This window comes from Photinus pyralis, unplaced genomic scaffold, assembly GCF_008802855.1.
Source record: "Photinus pyralis isolate 1611_PpyrPB1 unplaced genomic scaffold, Ppyr1.3 Ppyr1.4_LG4, whole genome shotgun sequence".
In the NCBI taxonomy this organism is placed as follows: domain Eukaryota; kingdom Metazoa; phylum Arthropoda; class Insecta; order Coleoptera; family Lampyridae; genus Photinus; species Photinus pyralis.
The window spans coordinates 31011324-31027985 of NW_022170511.1; the positions used below are offsets into that span (position 1 = coordinate 31011324).

The 16662-nt window shown below is 36.4% G+C and overlaps 2 protein-coding genes across 3 annotated transcripts; both read left to right on the forward strand.

Moving 5' to 3' along the window:
- The first annotated feature begins 4446 nt into the window (after positions 1–4446).
- On the forward strand, positions 4447–6765 carry LOC116168828. 2 transcript variants are annotated; one of them, XM_031484817.1, is made up of 3 exons: positions 4447–6223; positions 6332–6475; positions 6637–6682. In XM_031484817.1, the coding sequence occupies exons 1-3, from the start codon at positions 4474–4476 to the stop codon at positions 6672–6674; spliced, it is 1932 nt and encodes a 643-aa protein (XP_031340677.1). In that variant the 5' UTR covers positions 4447–4473; the 3' UTR covers positions 6675–6682. The 2 variants fall into 2 exon arrangements, with proteins under 2 accessions (XP_031340677.1, XP_031340676.1); XM_031484816.1 differs by having other exon boundaries at positions 6332–6765.
- A 4535-nt stretch (positions 6766–11300) lies between these two features.
- Positions 11301–16196, forward strand: LOC116169072. The gene is made up of 3 exons (XM_031485098.1): positions 11301–11961; positions 12017–15979; positions 16039–16196. Exons 2-3 carry the CDS (start codon positions 12055–12057, stop codon positions 16194–16196), a joined length of 4083 nt encoding a protein of 1360 aa, XP_031340958.1. The 5' UTR covers positions 11301–11961; positions 12017–12054.
- Positions 16197–16662: the final 466 nt, after the last annotated feature.

The following is a 16662-nucleotide window of genomic DNA, read 5'->3' on the forward strand; positions in this document are numbered from 1 at the left end:
GCCTTTTTTGGGAAGGGAAAATCTCAGACTATCAACTTAATAAATTCAAGAAAGGACTTACAAGAAGTGATTAAAATATTCAATAATCCTTTATCGGTGAAAGATGACATATCAAGAGCTGGTGAGAAATTTACGCTTGCCCTATACAAAGCACCCCGAAATGAGGTATCTTTAAATCATGACCGGTTCATTACATTCAATAAGTTAGTTGGCCAATCCAGTCACGCAATAATTTTGCCCAGACTACCACCTACATCTGCTGCATTAGCACAACATTCATATAGGGTTTTTCATCAAATTCATACGTGGCGAGGAAAAACTTTAACTGCACTGAATGGGGCTGGAGAAAAAGTAAAAACATTCTAATGCCAGTGGTTATGACTGAAGCGCCAGCTCCAACTTCAATTCTTCAGCTTATATCCTGCGGCTGTAAAAAGGGTGTGGAAAGCGATGTAGCTGTGTCAAAGTTGGTTTGCGCTGTTCCACAATGTGCTCTAGTTGTCATGGGCAAAGTTGTTTCAATTCGATCGAGGACGTCGACTTTGCAGAGGAAAATTGATGAAAAGATATATTTTATCAGTGGAATAGGCCTATAGGGGAAACCACGTAAAAAAAAAAGCGCCGAGAGCTCTACCTCAAAGGTGGTGTGGAAACGGACTCAAAGTACAAATTCACAAATATAAGAGAGTATTCATATGAACACTAACACTTGTTCATAAATATATTAGTGTATATGCACATTGTAGAGAAATAGTATATTAAGATACAAGTGTATAATCAAGTCTTTAAAGCACGCGCAACGAGTTTAAGGGCACGACGCAAAGCGGAGTGCCTTTAACGTTGCAAGTGCTTTAAATACCAATTATACACGTGTATCTTATAGTATTTTTTATTATACCTGCAGTATAATTTAAAAATAGGAAATACAATGAAGTCATATTGACGTTATACTCAAATATACATGTCTAATTAAGTGGGCTGGGTGTTCGTAATTTCACGATTGCCATGGAAATGTCACTTGACGTTTGCTTATAAAAATCGTCGTCTTTGTGAATAAAACGATTTTCGTTGAAAAAGATAATACACCGTCCATTAAATCGCTTATTGTAAAATCTAAACAAACGTTGGTAGGTGTAAAATCTCAATCCAGTAAAGCCTATTATCAAGCATATGAAAAGTTGTTTCCATGGATGAATAGGAAGTTACTTACGAATAAAGTCTTAAATGCATCGATAATGCTGGCATATATGAAGGAAATGTCAAAGGTATTTAAATATTCTATCTTTTGGTGCATTCATTGAAAACTTCACTTATTGCCTGCGGACTAAAACGTGGAACAGATTTGGAAGGCATTACGCGCGTTTTTAAAACCTTAACCAAAGGATAACGGTACAGAGCAAAGAATATTGCATTTACGAAAGCACTTTAGGAAGACTTTTTTATTTCACGCCAGATGACAGTTTCAAAAGTCATCGCTTGAAGTAATTGTTACTTGCAACTTTTAAATACCACGTTGTTTTAAAAGGCCTTTTTCGCACCATTTTGAGTGTTTAAAACGAGATTGTGATGTCAGGTAATAATAAAAAAAACTCTCCTTAATCTCGATTCTTTACATTTTTGCTTCAGATTAATAGTTTTAGAGAAAATCGAGACGGAAAAACCTGCGCTTCGCTCAGTTTTTTCTCGCGCTGAAATATGCCTTTTTCTTAAGGTCATTTACGCAGCGTTGTGGCGGGAATACGCAAAAAACGTGAGTACATTTTTTATAGAGAATTTAAATGGGAGAATATAAAAAAGTCTTCAATATTTTATCGTAGAAGCTGTGGTTTACGAGCAAATCGCCGAAAAAGACCGCGAGGAAACGATTGGGGGTGGTTTTTTGGGCAAAAGGGGATGAAGCTCCCATCGGAGACGTGGGAATTCTTCGGATCTGTATTTAGGTTCCTACTGAGATTTCATAACCAAAATTTCAAAACTTTATAAATTTTTTCTTCTAAAAAATCTAATTTTCCTACACTATTAACAGTGTAAAATGAATTGAGTTTAACAGTGTAATACATTTTCTATTTTATTTAAATTATTTGAAATCAACAAATTCTTGAAGAGACTCAAAATTTCCGAACGATAAGCGGACACTTCCTTGATAGCCGATAGCTTTGAACGTGTCAAGACGACGTTAAGAAGTAATACTAAAATTTTAATTAAATTAAACGCAAATATAATTGCCATTGAAAGAAGCACGTGTATTATTGCTTACCGAAATTTCGTTACCAAATCGCAAGTTCTTTGTTGAGCGTTCGGTTTGTTCATGCATACAATTTTAGCCTTTTATTTTTTACTCGATTTATTTTCTGGTAAAATTGGTATTAGATCCAGAATTACGAACTGACGTTGCGGGGAGTTCGATAAGAGCAGCACGTTTGAGGTTCTACGTTTTTTCGTTTGGTGTTAGCGAGCGCCAGATTCATTTGGATTTGGAAAATCCTTCCGAAAATTTCACCTTCTGTGGGTGTTCTACCAACTCACCTATCAATACTCAGTGTGCGAAGAAAACCTACCTTTAATGAAAAACTAATCAAATCAGTCCCGTTGGTATGTAGTTTTGGAATTTGTTTCATTTCAGTTTCAGAGAAGTTTGTAATTTCTTTTCAAACCATGGACAAGAACAACTTGTTGTATAGAAGTTGGCAGCTATATTGATTTTTTCTAATGTTCTAGAAGTAATTATGTATTAATTGAAGTTAGATTTGGCTACTTGTCCATTGGTACCAATTGTATTCAAACCAAGTACTTATTTTTATATGTATACAACGCTATCTCTGTACGAATATGGCCATATTGATTTTATAGCGGTTGTTCTAATTTTTAATCTTCAGGAATCACATTTGAATTTAATTATTTATTTACCTGTACACTACGTGCCAACGAAAATCATTTTCAATTCTGAATAAAAACTGATTTTACTAAGGAAGTTAATTCTTTGTCGGAATGTTATTGTTTATTATAGATGAATTATCCTTGCCTACGACCATTGCGCACCGACCTGAGTAGCTGGATATCAGAATTTTATCGTAAACGTTGTTTTCACGTTATATGACTTAATCCAGCTTCCAAAGAAAGAAGAGTACAAGAAAGACCTGGGCCATCAAATGATGTCTTAGATATTGAAGTAATTAGACCTTCTACAACATGTTGTAGTTTACCGCCTTTACCGACGGCTACACATTCACGGAATTTAAAGTTTCCAAATGTCAGTGTTGTTTTTATCTACGCGGCCAAACTTAAAATTTGTCAACGTAAAAGGTGTTGCCAACTTAATATATATTAATTCTAAAGTTTCCTGTAGTGTTTGATAATTTCTTTTTAATTAAATTAAAGCCCCGAAATAGAAAAAAACACGTGTTACAATGCTTCGCTACGCCACAAGATAGTCGTATTAGAATAGGTTACATTGTAACACTTGTCTTTCAATATACTTAGTTCAGTCATCCAAGGATCAGAAACAGCGTTTCTAGGAAAAAAATGTAGAAGTTTTTTTCTCATCGGTTTTTTATGTTTTTTAATATGCTGAATCTGAATCTGAGGTTTGCCACCTTGCCAGGCATGAGCTTCTCAAGGAAAATTGCAAAAACCTCATATTTTCGGCACTTTTTCCAGTTTTTTAACTATAACTCGAAAACTAAGCGTTTTTTGGTGAAAACTGTAATGTACCAAATTAAAGTAGACAAAATTTCCTATAAATACGTATAATAACTGTAAAGTCTGGAACAATCCATAACGTCGTTAGAGGGTGTTAAAAAATGGAATTTCTTATCCTTTCGCTAAAAAGGTTTAAAAACGTTATTCTTCTAGCTAGTGCCCTACTATCAATTTCGTACACCTCCAAAATGAATTATTTTATGATTACTAGGTATATCCTACTTACATTTCAATAAGGGAAAACGTGAAAAACATTTTTTTTTAAATGCCAAAAACATTTTCCGCAGCCTTTGAATATATTGCTAGGAAGGTATACGATCCTTTATGGATCCATTTACTTAACTTGAAAAACTTCGCTGTATAATATACCATAAATGATAGTAAACATTATTGTACCCCCCTCCACCAACCAAAAACACTACCTGCTGTTTTCCGTCTTCCACTCCATACAGTTTAGTTAGTCTCGTGTAGCGGTGCCGTGCTGTTAATAAAACAATAAAACGAGTGTTATTTGTGCGCTGAAAAATAATGAACATGTCTCGCGAGTGTATAATATGTGACAAATCGTTAGATGATGGAACTCAGACATCTATAGTAAAGGAAAAGGGGTTGGAAGGTTTCATTGAAGCAAGTAAAGGTCGAGAGGATGGTAAAATAGATTTGTTTAATAGATATAAGACTGCTAAAGAGGTTGAGGTTCACGAAAAATGTAGGAAAAGGCTCACTAGAGGTCGTGGTACCAGCGACGCTATTCTGTCAAGATGGACTTTGGGAATGGCAACGTACAGAAAGATTTGCGATGCTGTGGAACGATTTAGCGGTATAGATTTTGCATCATCAGAGCAACATATAGATACTCGAGAATCCTCGCAAACCCGAGACAATATTGATGCAAAGAAAATGATGGAGTGGTTCCACCAACACCCGCCCTTCCAGAAGACAGCTGAGCTCATTTCTTTAAGCACAGGGGTCATGGGTGATGAAAAAATAAATTGCCACTTGTCTAGGGAGGAAGGAGTCAAGTGTATTGACAAAATGTTGGCAATTGCTGGCAACAATTTTGAGTCAGTTAAGTTTAAGCGAAGAGAGAGGGTGCTGTCACTTGCCACCATGAAATCTTCAATAATAGTTCATGATCAATCTGTAGTTGTTAATCCAACTACCCTATTTCAACGCATGAGTATTGCTAAAGAGTCAGACGAGGAACTCGAGGAGTTCTTGACATACGAACTGAGCCCCTTTCCACTTGCCCTATTTGACGAAAAGAAAGGTGGTCTAATGAGGAAAGGGACAAAATCGACACTGTACAAAGCTTTTCGAGGAGAACCTGACACATCTATATTGGATAAACATCCCAAATATGTTGTTGACGGTGGATTTCTTCTACACAAAGTTGTGTGGCCTGAAAAGAAGACATTTGGTCAAATTTGTGACAGCTACATTGAATACTTAAAGAAAAAATATACATCAACCGCAGTAGTAGTCTTCGACGGCTACTCAGACGCACAAAGAGGAACTAAACAAATGGAGCGCATGAGAAGATCCATGACTCAGTCAGTTGACATCCAATTCAATGACAAAATGGTGCCCACGGTCCCCCAGGAAAAGTTTTTGTCTAATCCCTACAACAAAAGCAGATTCATTAGCATGCTTCTACAGAAACTGAGTGCATCGCAAATTGACACGAAGCAAGCAAGTGAAGATGCAGACACTCTGATTGTGCAAACAGCCCAATCTCTTGCTGAAGAGCACGAAACTGTTGTAGTGGTTGGTGAGGATGTAGACCTCCTGGTTATTATGATTGGAACCCTGACGTCATCCAATGTATACTTTTTAAAACCAGGAAAAGGCAAACATCTTCCATCTGTTTACCATCCTTCAAGTACCATCGATAAATGCCTGGCAGAACATATACTATTCATACATGCAGTCAGTGGTTGTGACTCCACATCTGCTCTGTTCAAACAAGGGAAAGTCAAGTTTATAAAAACCCTTACAAAGTATCCTGATCTGTCAGTCTACATTCGACAATTCAGAAGCCCACGTGCCACATCAGAAGAAATTTCGGAGGCAGGGGAAAAATTCCTAGTGGCCTTGTATGGCGGAGATCATCGCACTACTTCAATTAATAAGCTGCGTTACAAACAGTATGTGTCATCAGCATTTAAGGTTAGCGGAAATGTAGCGTCCATCCCTCCCACTAAAGCTGCAGCCCAACAACACTGTTACAGGGTATTTCACCAAGTACAGCAGTGGCTGGGGAATATTCAACTACCTGAGCAGTGGGGATGGAAACTTATTAAAGGCAACTTGATTCCCATCACGACCCTTGAGCCCCCAGCTCCAGAGAAGCTTCTGAAACTCATTGCCTGCAAGTGCCAGAAAGGTTGCAAGGGCAATTGCGGATGTATAAGGGTTGGGTTATACTGCTCCAGACTGTGTCTGCATTGTGAAGGAAGATGCTCTAATATAGAAATAATGCTGAGTGATGACGATGAAGACGTTTCACCTGAGAAGCTCGAAGGTAATTTATACTATTGGAAGTAATTATTATTCTAATCTAGTATGTATCCTGTAAATAAGAGACTATACTTGCACAGATCAACATCAAAATATCACAATTTTTTTTTAGTAGAGAGACCAGCGCCTATCCTTCAAGAACTCGAGCAATCCACTGACCAGAAAGGGCTAAAGAGAAAACATTACGTCGCTCCGGAGATACAGCCTGGACCTTCTAAACGGATCATCTGCGAACGCAATGCTGAGCTTTATGCAGGTAATGACTTCTTCTTCTCCATCTTATTTTCAGTTTTATCTTTTTTTTATAAATAATATTAAAGTCTATTGTGCAAAGACATATTAAATTCTGGCCGTAATGGACATGAACGACATTGATTTTATTATAGTTATCTAAAGCCTCCATTTTCGTTGTTTTAGGTGATAATTCTGCAGATGAGGACGCCGACGACGAATGAACATAAAAATTTAGAAAAATAGTGTTTTTGCTTTATTTTTTGTGTAAATAAAAATTTGTTCCAATATGTTTTCTTTTATCAAAACATTATTCCCCTTAAAATGAAAGTAGTACGATTTTGGTTTGGGCTAGGAGGCTCGTTGACCTATAGGCCTCACTCTCGTTTGCCCTTATTGAAATGTAACTAGGATATACCTAGTAATCATAAAATAATTCATTTTGGAGGTGTACGAAATTGATAGTAGGGCACTAGCTAGAAGAATAACGTTTTTAAACCTTTTTAGCGAAAGGATAAGAAATTCCATTTTTTTAACACCCTCTAACGACGTTATGGATTGTTCCAGACTTTACAGTTATTATACGTATTTATAGGAAATTTTGTCTACTTTAATTTGCTACATTACAGTTTTCACCAAAAACGCTTAGTTTTCGAGTTATAGTTAAAAAACTGGAACAACTGCCGAAAATATGAGGTTTTTGCAATTTTCCTTGAGAAGCTCATGCCTGGCGAGGTGGCAAACTTCAGATTCGAATTCAGCAGCCCAAAAGACATATAGAACCAGTGAGAAAAAAAATTCTACATTTTTTTCCTGTAAAAAACCTCTGCTTACTGGACTAATTGTAGACTTAGAGGATGAATGTTGCATGATGTGCAATGAATTTGGAAAGGATGAAACTTGATACGCGTGTTCATTGTGTAAAAAATGGGCTCATGCTGAGTATACTGGGGTCACAGTAGCAGAAGCCAAACATAAAGCATATATTTGTGATTTCTGCACATAAATACAGTGTTTGATTTGATTTCTGGCATTATTTTATCATTCGTCATCTTACACCCTGCAGCAAGTAATCTTACCCTCCATGTACTCTAAGATGACGAATTTGACTTCATGTGAAAAAAAACACAAATGTTATCATGTAACCAGAGGCTTGTTACTACTAGACCGCGCATAGCTCAAGTTGTATGTTGTCAACATGGTAGGCCACCCACCGAACTCGTAAAGGCAAGAACTTTCGCGCTCCAATCTACACTATTCGTTTTTGCTGGGATTATATCGCTGAACTGGGCTAGTTTTTCAGTATTTTTTAAAAATTCTTTGCTGAATCGAAAGCGCACACTTTCTAGACACATACGGCTTAAGTCTGGTGATCATTGAAATATTGAATAAGATCTTGGTAAACTGGTTCGCGCTTTGCCTTTATGGGTATGATGTGTTGCCTAAACATTGATGTGTTGCCTAAACATGTTGGCAACACTCTTTTATACGCGAGTGGCATTGTATGCGCGGTCTAAGTATTACAAGTCTCTGCATGTAACAAATACCGAGGTGGAATTGAGATGATCCACTCGAGAGAGGAGGGAGCAGCGAAAAGAATATATATATATATATATATATATTCTATTGGAAAACGACTATATATATATATTGGTAAACCTACTAATGGTGACACTTAAATGGTGGTCTTCGTCTAATTGTAAGGAAAATGAATGATCTGTTCTTTTAGATGCGTTAGTTCCTTTTAAAATAACTCTCCCATTTATATTGCCACCAGATACACAACATTTTTCGCAGGAAGAATAACCCCCGTGAGATTTTTCATTTTCACATTTCAGATATGCCCTAGCCGGTGCATTGCATATAAAACTATGGATTATAATGTTAAAATGTTTAGATTTATACTGAAATCCTTTATTTATCAATAGTTTTTTTTTTTTATTTAGCCCTATCGGGATCGATGCCCATGTGGCTAACAGGAATGGAAACAAAATGACAGTTGTATTTCGTCTAAAAAATCTGTTACGTACAACTCCATTCTCCAAAGGCTTAGGTTTGGATGTGCCACAATAAACACTTACTACAAAAGGATCACATTCTATATTTTTTGAGTCCTAGTATTGGCCATAACTGCGCTCCTGTACTGTGAAATAAAGGTAGTCCATCAATATTAAAACTTATTTTGTTGTGTTAAGTTGTTTATATACAAAATGAAAAATTATAAACTAATTACTAATTAGGTTTAACTACAACGAACATGAAAGATTACAAACTACTTTTGCACGGAGCAATTATTATAAACATTCAAGTTTGTCACACAATTCTCTGCTGCATGTATTACTACACCTGGTAAGTTTGTTTCGGACAGCGATATTACAGAGCTTTTTTTCATGTGCACAGTTTGAGCGACCTTATCACTCGATTCTACAGGTTCGCATTGTGTTGGTATATCGTCGTCTATCAACGAAGTTGAGCATGATGCAATCTGCGATGCTGATGTTAGTGTGGATGACGACTGATTTGAAAGCATCTGTGAAATTTCTACGCGCTTTTTCAATGAACCCTCTACATAACCTTCAGCTACGGTGGAGGATTTCCAGCCACCGTGCCGCTTAATGGTTAAAAGATCGCCACTGCTGTTAGTTAAATGAGAAGCGGATGGTCGCCGAAAGTAGTGTCCCGAAAACTGCTCCGCATTAGGTAATTGTAAGAAAGTAGCTATTACTTTTGGCATCTGACCAATCTTATTTATTCCGATAGGCTGATTTGTACACCTCCCGTTGCGGTAGTTGAAGAAAAATCTGCGGCTGCTTGTGTTAGATGGTCTAAGATCAACAACTTCCTAACACACGCTATCCAATAGTGTTCCGTAATCCGCAAACAAGCGAGACACATTTGTTTTTGTTTTAGGGACAGTAATCAAAATCATATCGGTTTTAAAGTCAACATCGTCAATGCACATGGTGTTAATTCCTCTCTTCGCATGGCACCACAATAACTCATTATTAACACCACCTAAAATAGTTTACTCAGTAATATGACCTAATGAAAATGTTGTAGGTAGTTACTTTTACGACAAGAAATGTTTGGCCCGTAGCATCGGTAACAAATCGAGTGATTTGGTCAGTCTAGAATTTGTGACTTTTTTGGTTGATACGCTTTCGAAAACGTTTTCAGCCTTGTTAACTTGGAAATATCGATGTTGCGTTTTATGCTCAACATCGAACGGAGCATTGAATAGTTCGTCCAAATTGTGGAACTTTTCTTCGTTTGTCCCATGGATTGAAAATATGCTATTAAAACGTTTTCCGTGATTGAAGTAATCTGATGCTCCGTTGTCCAATTTACAAAAATGTTGTATGATTTCTCATACTGATTTTTGGATTTCTCCGGTATCAACTTATCAGTAGCATTATTTGCAATTTGCCGTAGCTCAGGCGGAGTACATTGAATTTCTTTATTCATGGTAAATTATGTCGCTAATAAAACTTAATAAATGCTAAATTTTATTTGAATTTGAAAATTTTTCCCTACCACCTTAATATAACCATAACGTAAAAGTCCCTAGGATGGTTAAAATTTATACATAGTCAAATTTCATACTTTTGCGTATTTATTGAGGCAGTAAATTATTGAACGTCAAATATCTTCTCAATAGAAAAAATAGTATAAGAAACACGTTTCATAAGACGCCTGATCGCACTCGTTCATTAGAAAACTCGCCGCTGCGCGGCTCGTTTTCTAAACTTGAACTCGTGCGATAATAGCGCCACTTATGAAACTTGTTTATTAATATACTATTTTAAATTTGTTAATAACTTCTCTAGTAAATCATTAAATCTTCTCTTTTCCGCCTAGTTTTCTTTATGCTGTTGAGCATGTTGTTCCAGAGCATCGGTTAGTATATCGGTTACGCTGGTGTAACGAAGCACCCGGAATTTCTCCACTTAGTTTGCCGTTTACAAAGACCACCCGGTATAATAACGATTGGTTTGGGCTTCGTTACGCAAGGAGACCGCGATATTTTTGTAACCACCGAAGGATGTTGTCCTGGCGAAGATGAGGGACAATTTATATTCTTTGGTTTCAGCGCCGTTAATTATTTATAAGATGTTTTAGATTCCCATAATAAGTAAAATCCGAGGATAGAACGAGTTCAGATCGAGTTGTTTACAAGTTTTGCAGTCCCGTCCGTATGCCTGCATGGTGCGATAACCGTATCATTCCGAATCCACCGAAACCCTTTTAGTAGAGTGCTCCGTGGCATAAATTATGACTTCCGTGGGGGTTTTGGTGTCACAAGCTGAAATTCACAAAAAATCAAAGGTCATGATATACTGATTGTAAATGTCAAGGCCGTCCAAAATCGGTCCATGCATTAGGGCACAAAACGCGAAAAACGAGTTAAGCACATGTACGGAAAGAAGAAAAAATAACGAATTTTTTCGTATATAAATCAAAATGTTCTTTGTACAGTGAAAGTAATAATAAATTATCAAACGTTTCGAATTACATTGGGTCTTACGGAAGAATTAAACTTCAAAAGCGATTATCTCAGTTCGATATCCCTAAAAATTCGACAAATTTTGAGCAACTTTTGCGTTTACATCGTATTATTTAATAAACGGAAGCCTAAATCAAAAAGTTTTACTCTTAAAAAAAGTTTCGCTCATCGTTTATCTTTACATTGCACCGAGAATTATAATTTTATCTGCAGTAGTAACCAAAATATGTAATTAAAAGTAAAACAACGAACTTTTTACTCACTTACAAACGGAGCGCTTTCGCTCCGGTGAATACAATCCATCTCTACATTTCCCGTAGCTCCATTTCGCTCTTACACCATAGGTACGTTCTCGACACGGGTATACCAGAGTTTTGCCAGTGTATTATTTTGTGTAGGTATTGCGTTTTTTTTACAAATGTATATTTTAAAACCAACTTTAAATTAAGAGTGGTCAATAGTGAACGAATCAGAAGTGAAATTGATTAATTGTAGGTACACTAATATTTTATAATTATTTTTTAACTGGGGTTGTAAAGTTACAGAATACAAATATGGATAGTACAGATAGCACCGGTACAAGTGATGAAAGTGATCTTGAATGTTTGTTAAAATTTAAGGGTAAGCTCCGTCCAATATGTATTATTTGCAAAAGAGAAGGTGCATCTTTAAGTGTTACTAATAAAACTGCACTAACTTTCATAGAATGTACAAAAATTAGAGACGGCATAACCAAAGTTTCCGATTCACAAATTCACAAAATAATTAAAGACATCAAGCTTGGAAATATAAGTTTATGGTATTGGCATAAGTCATGTTATTTAACGTACACAAGCAAGAAAAATATTGAAGCTTTACGTAAAAAACTTTCCAAACCAGACCAATACCTTGAAAGCGGTTTAACACCACCCCCTACAATAGGCAAATCTTTGCGGGGAATAAGTTCATTTAACATTAATAGGTGTGTAATTTGCCAGAAACGTTTACCCGAAAAACGCTTGTCACAGGTAATGTCCATAAATATTGACCAAAAAATAAAGCATATAGCAAGTGTCAATGTAGATGTTTTAAAGAGAATAGGATCGAATGATTTGATTGCCATGGAAGTTAAATATCACGTGACTTGCTTAAACACATATCTAAGAAAATATAGGAAAGCATCCGCTGATTCTTCGGAACAGTTAATCATTAAAAGCGCCAAGCAAACAGACGACAGACCATTTAATAATGTGCTAACTAAAGTAAATGAAGGTATCGCAAAGGGGAAGGCTTTTACTCTATCCGAGATATATAGTAAGTATGTTCAATTAAATGGGTTGAAATCAAAACGTGTTTTCGTTGAGGCGTTGAGAAGAAATTTAGGAGAACAAATAGAAATTGTTAAATCGAGACGTGTGAACGAATCCTCTATCCTTCTACCAAAATTTGGAAAAACGGAAACTCTCCACGAATATATCGATAATGCCGATGATGCTTCTGGTTCGCAATCCATACTCATAGGTCCTTCTGAACTGGCGCAAATGGACAAAATATGCAGTGATATTCGAGTTGAACTTGATAAAATACCAGATTTTGTTGATTTTAACGATCTTACTATTGAATGTTACAAACAATACATACCTGAGAGTTTAATTTGGATAATAAAGTGCATAACTGGCGATAGCGGGGAACTTAATTCAACCATGAGTATTTGCCAAGACATTATTTATAGCTGTTTTAAAGGGCAAAAGATAACACCCAAGCACGTGGGCCTAGGGATCATGATTCATCAAGAAACTAGATCAAAAAAAATTATCGAATGCTTGCACTCCTGCGGGCATTCTATTCCGTACAAAGATGTGTTAAGACTCAGAAATACCATCGCTCAGAAAGAAGTTTCACGATTCGTAGAAAATGATAACTCTTACATACCCACGCAACTCGTTGAAAAACGTTTTGTTCAATTCGCTGGAGACAATATCGACATTTTGGAGGAATCTCTTGACAAAGCGCCTACCTTTCATGGAACCCAAATCGTTGCTTTTCAGGCAGGGCCACCACACAGGCAACTTTCACCACTAAAACTACTGCCCTATAAAATAAAATTAACCATTCCTGAAAGTTTTCACACGTTACATAAGTCAAATTATAACAAAAGCAAAAAATCTGTTCCACGGCTAGAAAATAAAAAAAGCATCCTCACAGAAGCAAAACAAAACAGTTTTATTCAGGCTTATAATTTTGCGTGGATACTGTGCAGGACGGCTGCCACCGACACGCATAAAGGTCCCAGTGCTGTGGTAGTTCCGCAGTGGTCTGGATTTGGAAAACTGTTGCATCACGATGACACACATATTACAACATACGCTTACCTACCTTTATTACCTTATGTGGCGTCAGAATACGATACTGTCTGGACAACGATGGTACGATGCGATCAAATTGCAAAAAAATTAAAATATCCGTATACGGTCATAACTTTCGATCAAGCTATATATTTTAAAGCGAAAGAGATACAGTGGTTGAAATCTGAAGAATGTTCGCATTATGTAATAAGATTAGGTGGATTTCATATAATGTTAAATTTTCTGAAAGTTATTGGGCAGCATATGGAGTGTTCGGGACTTAACCATGTATGGTTGGAATCAAATTTATATGGAGATGCGACTGTTTCAGGAATTATGGAAGGAAAAAAATGGAACAAAGGTATACGCGCACATAAAGTTACATATGAAAGTCTCATGAGAATCTTTACGCCGATGTTTGAAAAATGGTTAATCGAATGTAAGAGCGATCTCATACATACTATAAACATGTCGAGATTAAAGGCTAACGAAATTTCTAAAAAAATTAAGAAACAAAAACCTTTAACTGATTTTTTTGACATTATTAAAAGTTGTGAAGAGTTGCAAAATGCATTTAGAGACTTTATTGATAGCCAGTCCCCTACATTTCAACTTTGGTGTAGTTACTTGAATATGGTAGAAACTTTGTTAGAATTCTTGTACAGTGAAAGAACTGGTAAATGGGAACTGCATTTGCAAAGTTTTAGAAAAATGCTTCCGATGTTTTTTGCATATGACCATACACACTACGCCAGGTGGGGTAGTGTGTACTTGTGTGATATGAAGAATTTGTCCCTTATTGCACCTGCCGTGCATAAAGAATTTCTTAATGGCCATTTTGTGGTGAAAAAATCTAAGGGAGGATTCAATCATATTTCGGTTGACCAAGCATTAGAGCACGTGAACAAAACGTCAAAGGATGCTGGAGGAATTATTGGTTTAACTAAAAACAGTACCAGATTAGATGAGTGGTACCTTAGTTTTAATGAAATAGGTGACATGATAAACACATTTCGGGGATCCTTGAAATTAGATCCCGATAGTAGTAGCCAAAATATTGAAATAGGTAAGCAAAGGATTCTTATCGATGAACAAACTGTTTTAACCTTACAAGAACAATTTCTTAAATATGGAGTTTTTTCTACGCATACTGAAAATGTGATATCTATTGCTACAAATGAGATATATTCGGAGGAATTACAAACAGCAACACTTGGTGCTAAACTAAGAGGTGAAGCAGCTCTTGAAAGTTTCATTCAAAGTATGGATAGCACAGATTTTTACAAACCACTTAAAAAAATACGCACAGCTGCATATGTGAAAAGAAAAGAGCAACCTTCGACAAATTCAGATAAATTGTTGGGGCAACAGTTTTTACAGAAAATATTGGCTGCAAAAGAAATGGGAAGGAATATAAATTACGAAGATATATTTCGACATGAATTGACACATTTTCCTATGTCTCTAACGGCGAATGGACAACTAGGCACTCCATCACACAAAAGTGCATTGGGGAACATACTCGAAAAATATACCCAGTCTTGTACAATGCTACCTCCAGAAAAAGAAAACACGAAGACATGCCACATATATGATGGTATGTCAATTGTACAAATCCTGGGCAAACCATTGAATTGCAAAACGTTCGGAGAATATGCGGAAATTTTTTCCAAAATTGTGTTTACTAACAGATTCAATGCAAAAAGAGTCGATGTGGTTTTTGATAACTACAGGGAAAATTCTATAAAAAATGTTACTCGGATGAAAAGAGGTCAAACAGTTGGTATTCGCAGAATAATCGATAATCCCAACACTACGTTACCTCAACAATGGCACTTATTCATTAACTCTGTATTTAATAAAAGGCAATTGACAAATTTTCTATCAGAACAACTAATTACCCTTTCTAAAACTAGACAGATCCAATTTGCTACAAGTGGAGGGTTCGAAAATGTTACCGATTTTAAAACTAATGTTGAATTAGGAGATTCTTGTAAATTTCTTACTTCTGATCATGAAGAAGCGGATACTAGAATTATTTTGCATGTGTTGTCTGCTAAAATGGCTGGGTACACCCGGTGTATTGTGGAGTGTAGCGATACAGACGTGCTAGTTCTGTTAGTGCACTTCAAAAAGCAGCTTATTCCTGAACTCTGGATGAAAGTTGGCAAAGGGGAAAACTTAAGGTACATTCCAATTCATGATATCAATATGTCTGAAAATCTTTCCAATAATTTACCAGCATTCCATGCTTTAACGGGTTGTGACACTACAAGTCAATTTGGAGGATTCGGAAAGAAGACCTGTTGGAAAGTATATCTGGCATACAGTCACTACTTAAATGGGGTGGGCATGGATGACATCTCAGAAGAATTGTTCATCCGCATGTACAATTTCGTATTAAAAATCTATTCCAAGAATCCAAATATCACGTCCATTAATACACTGCGTGGAGTTATGGCTGCTGCTACGCCCATCAATAAGTTGCCACCAACAGAAGATGCACTGAGGCAACACTGTTTAAGGGTGTGTTTTCAAACTAAAGTATGGCTGCAGGCATCAGTACCACTCCCAAAATTACCCTCCACAACAGAATTCGGATGGTATGTTAGTGCAAAACGCGAACTTTTGCCTGTTTTTACCACATTGCCGCCATTCCCCACCAATTTGGCTGTTCTAACTTCTTGTGGATGTAAAAAGGGTAAGTCCTATTACTTTACTCACTCAGCTTGAACAATATATTTATGTATATTCGTATAGATTGTGCCAGTAAGGTGTGTTCTTGTAAGAAGAACAAATTGTGTTGCATAGGCTCTTGCAAATGCATGGCCCAAAAAACATGCAAAAATCCACTAACCGCATCCCAATCAATACTTCTTCCAGAGCAAGGCGATTCTGAATGCTCAGATGACGAGTAGGTTATTAAAAAATTGAGTCAGATTTTTTCCATGCGCCTTTTTCTTTTAATGCACCTACCTAAGTAATTAAATTCCTTTAGTTTACGTTTTAGTTTAGCGTTTGGTTGTCTTTGTTGTTACATATCATTTAGTTACTGGTATGATACAATTAAAAAGTTATATTTATAGGAGTTGTATAACGTTTTATAAATTAAAGCGATGTTCTGTATTTACAATTTTTTTTCACCTGCCACCTACTTTGATCTGTTTTAGAGTTTCACATTTATGTAATTTTCTGTATTATTTAATTAATTTTAATATATTAATATACGATTATATACTTTGACACCCGCGCCGACAGCGTACCGCTGATACAAATAAGCGTACCTACGATGATGTAAGAGCGAAATGGAGCTACGGGAAATGTAGAGATGGATTGTATTCACCGGCGTGAATCCGCGTCGCTTGTGAGTGAGTAAAAAGTTCG

Excerpts from the sequence above, each read along its gene's own strand:
- LOC116168828 (XM_031484816.1), top strand. The coding sequence starts at position 4,474 with ATGGCAACGTACAGAAAGATTTGCGATGCTGTGGAACGATTTAGCGGT. Across the intron at positions 6,224-6,331 it reads TTCACCTGAGAAGCTCGAAG|TAGAGAGACCAGCGCCTATC; the intron begins GTAATTTATACT and ends ATTTTTTTTTAG.
- LOC116169072 (XM_031485098.1), top strand. The coding sequence starts at position 12,055 with ATGGAAGTTAAATATCACGTGACTTGCTTAAACACATATCTAAGAAAA. Across the intron at positions 15,980-16,038 it reads TTCTTGTGGATGTAAAAAGG|ATTGTGCCAGTAAGGTGTGT; the intron begins GTAAGTCCTATT and ends ATATTCGTATAG.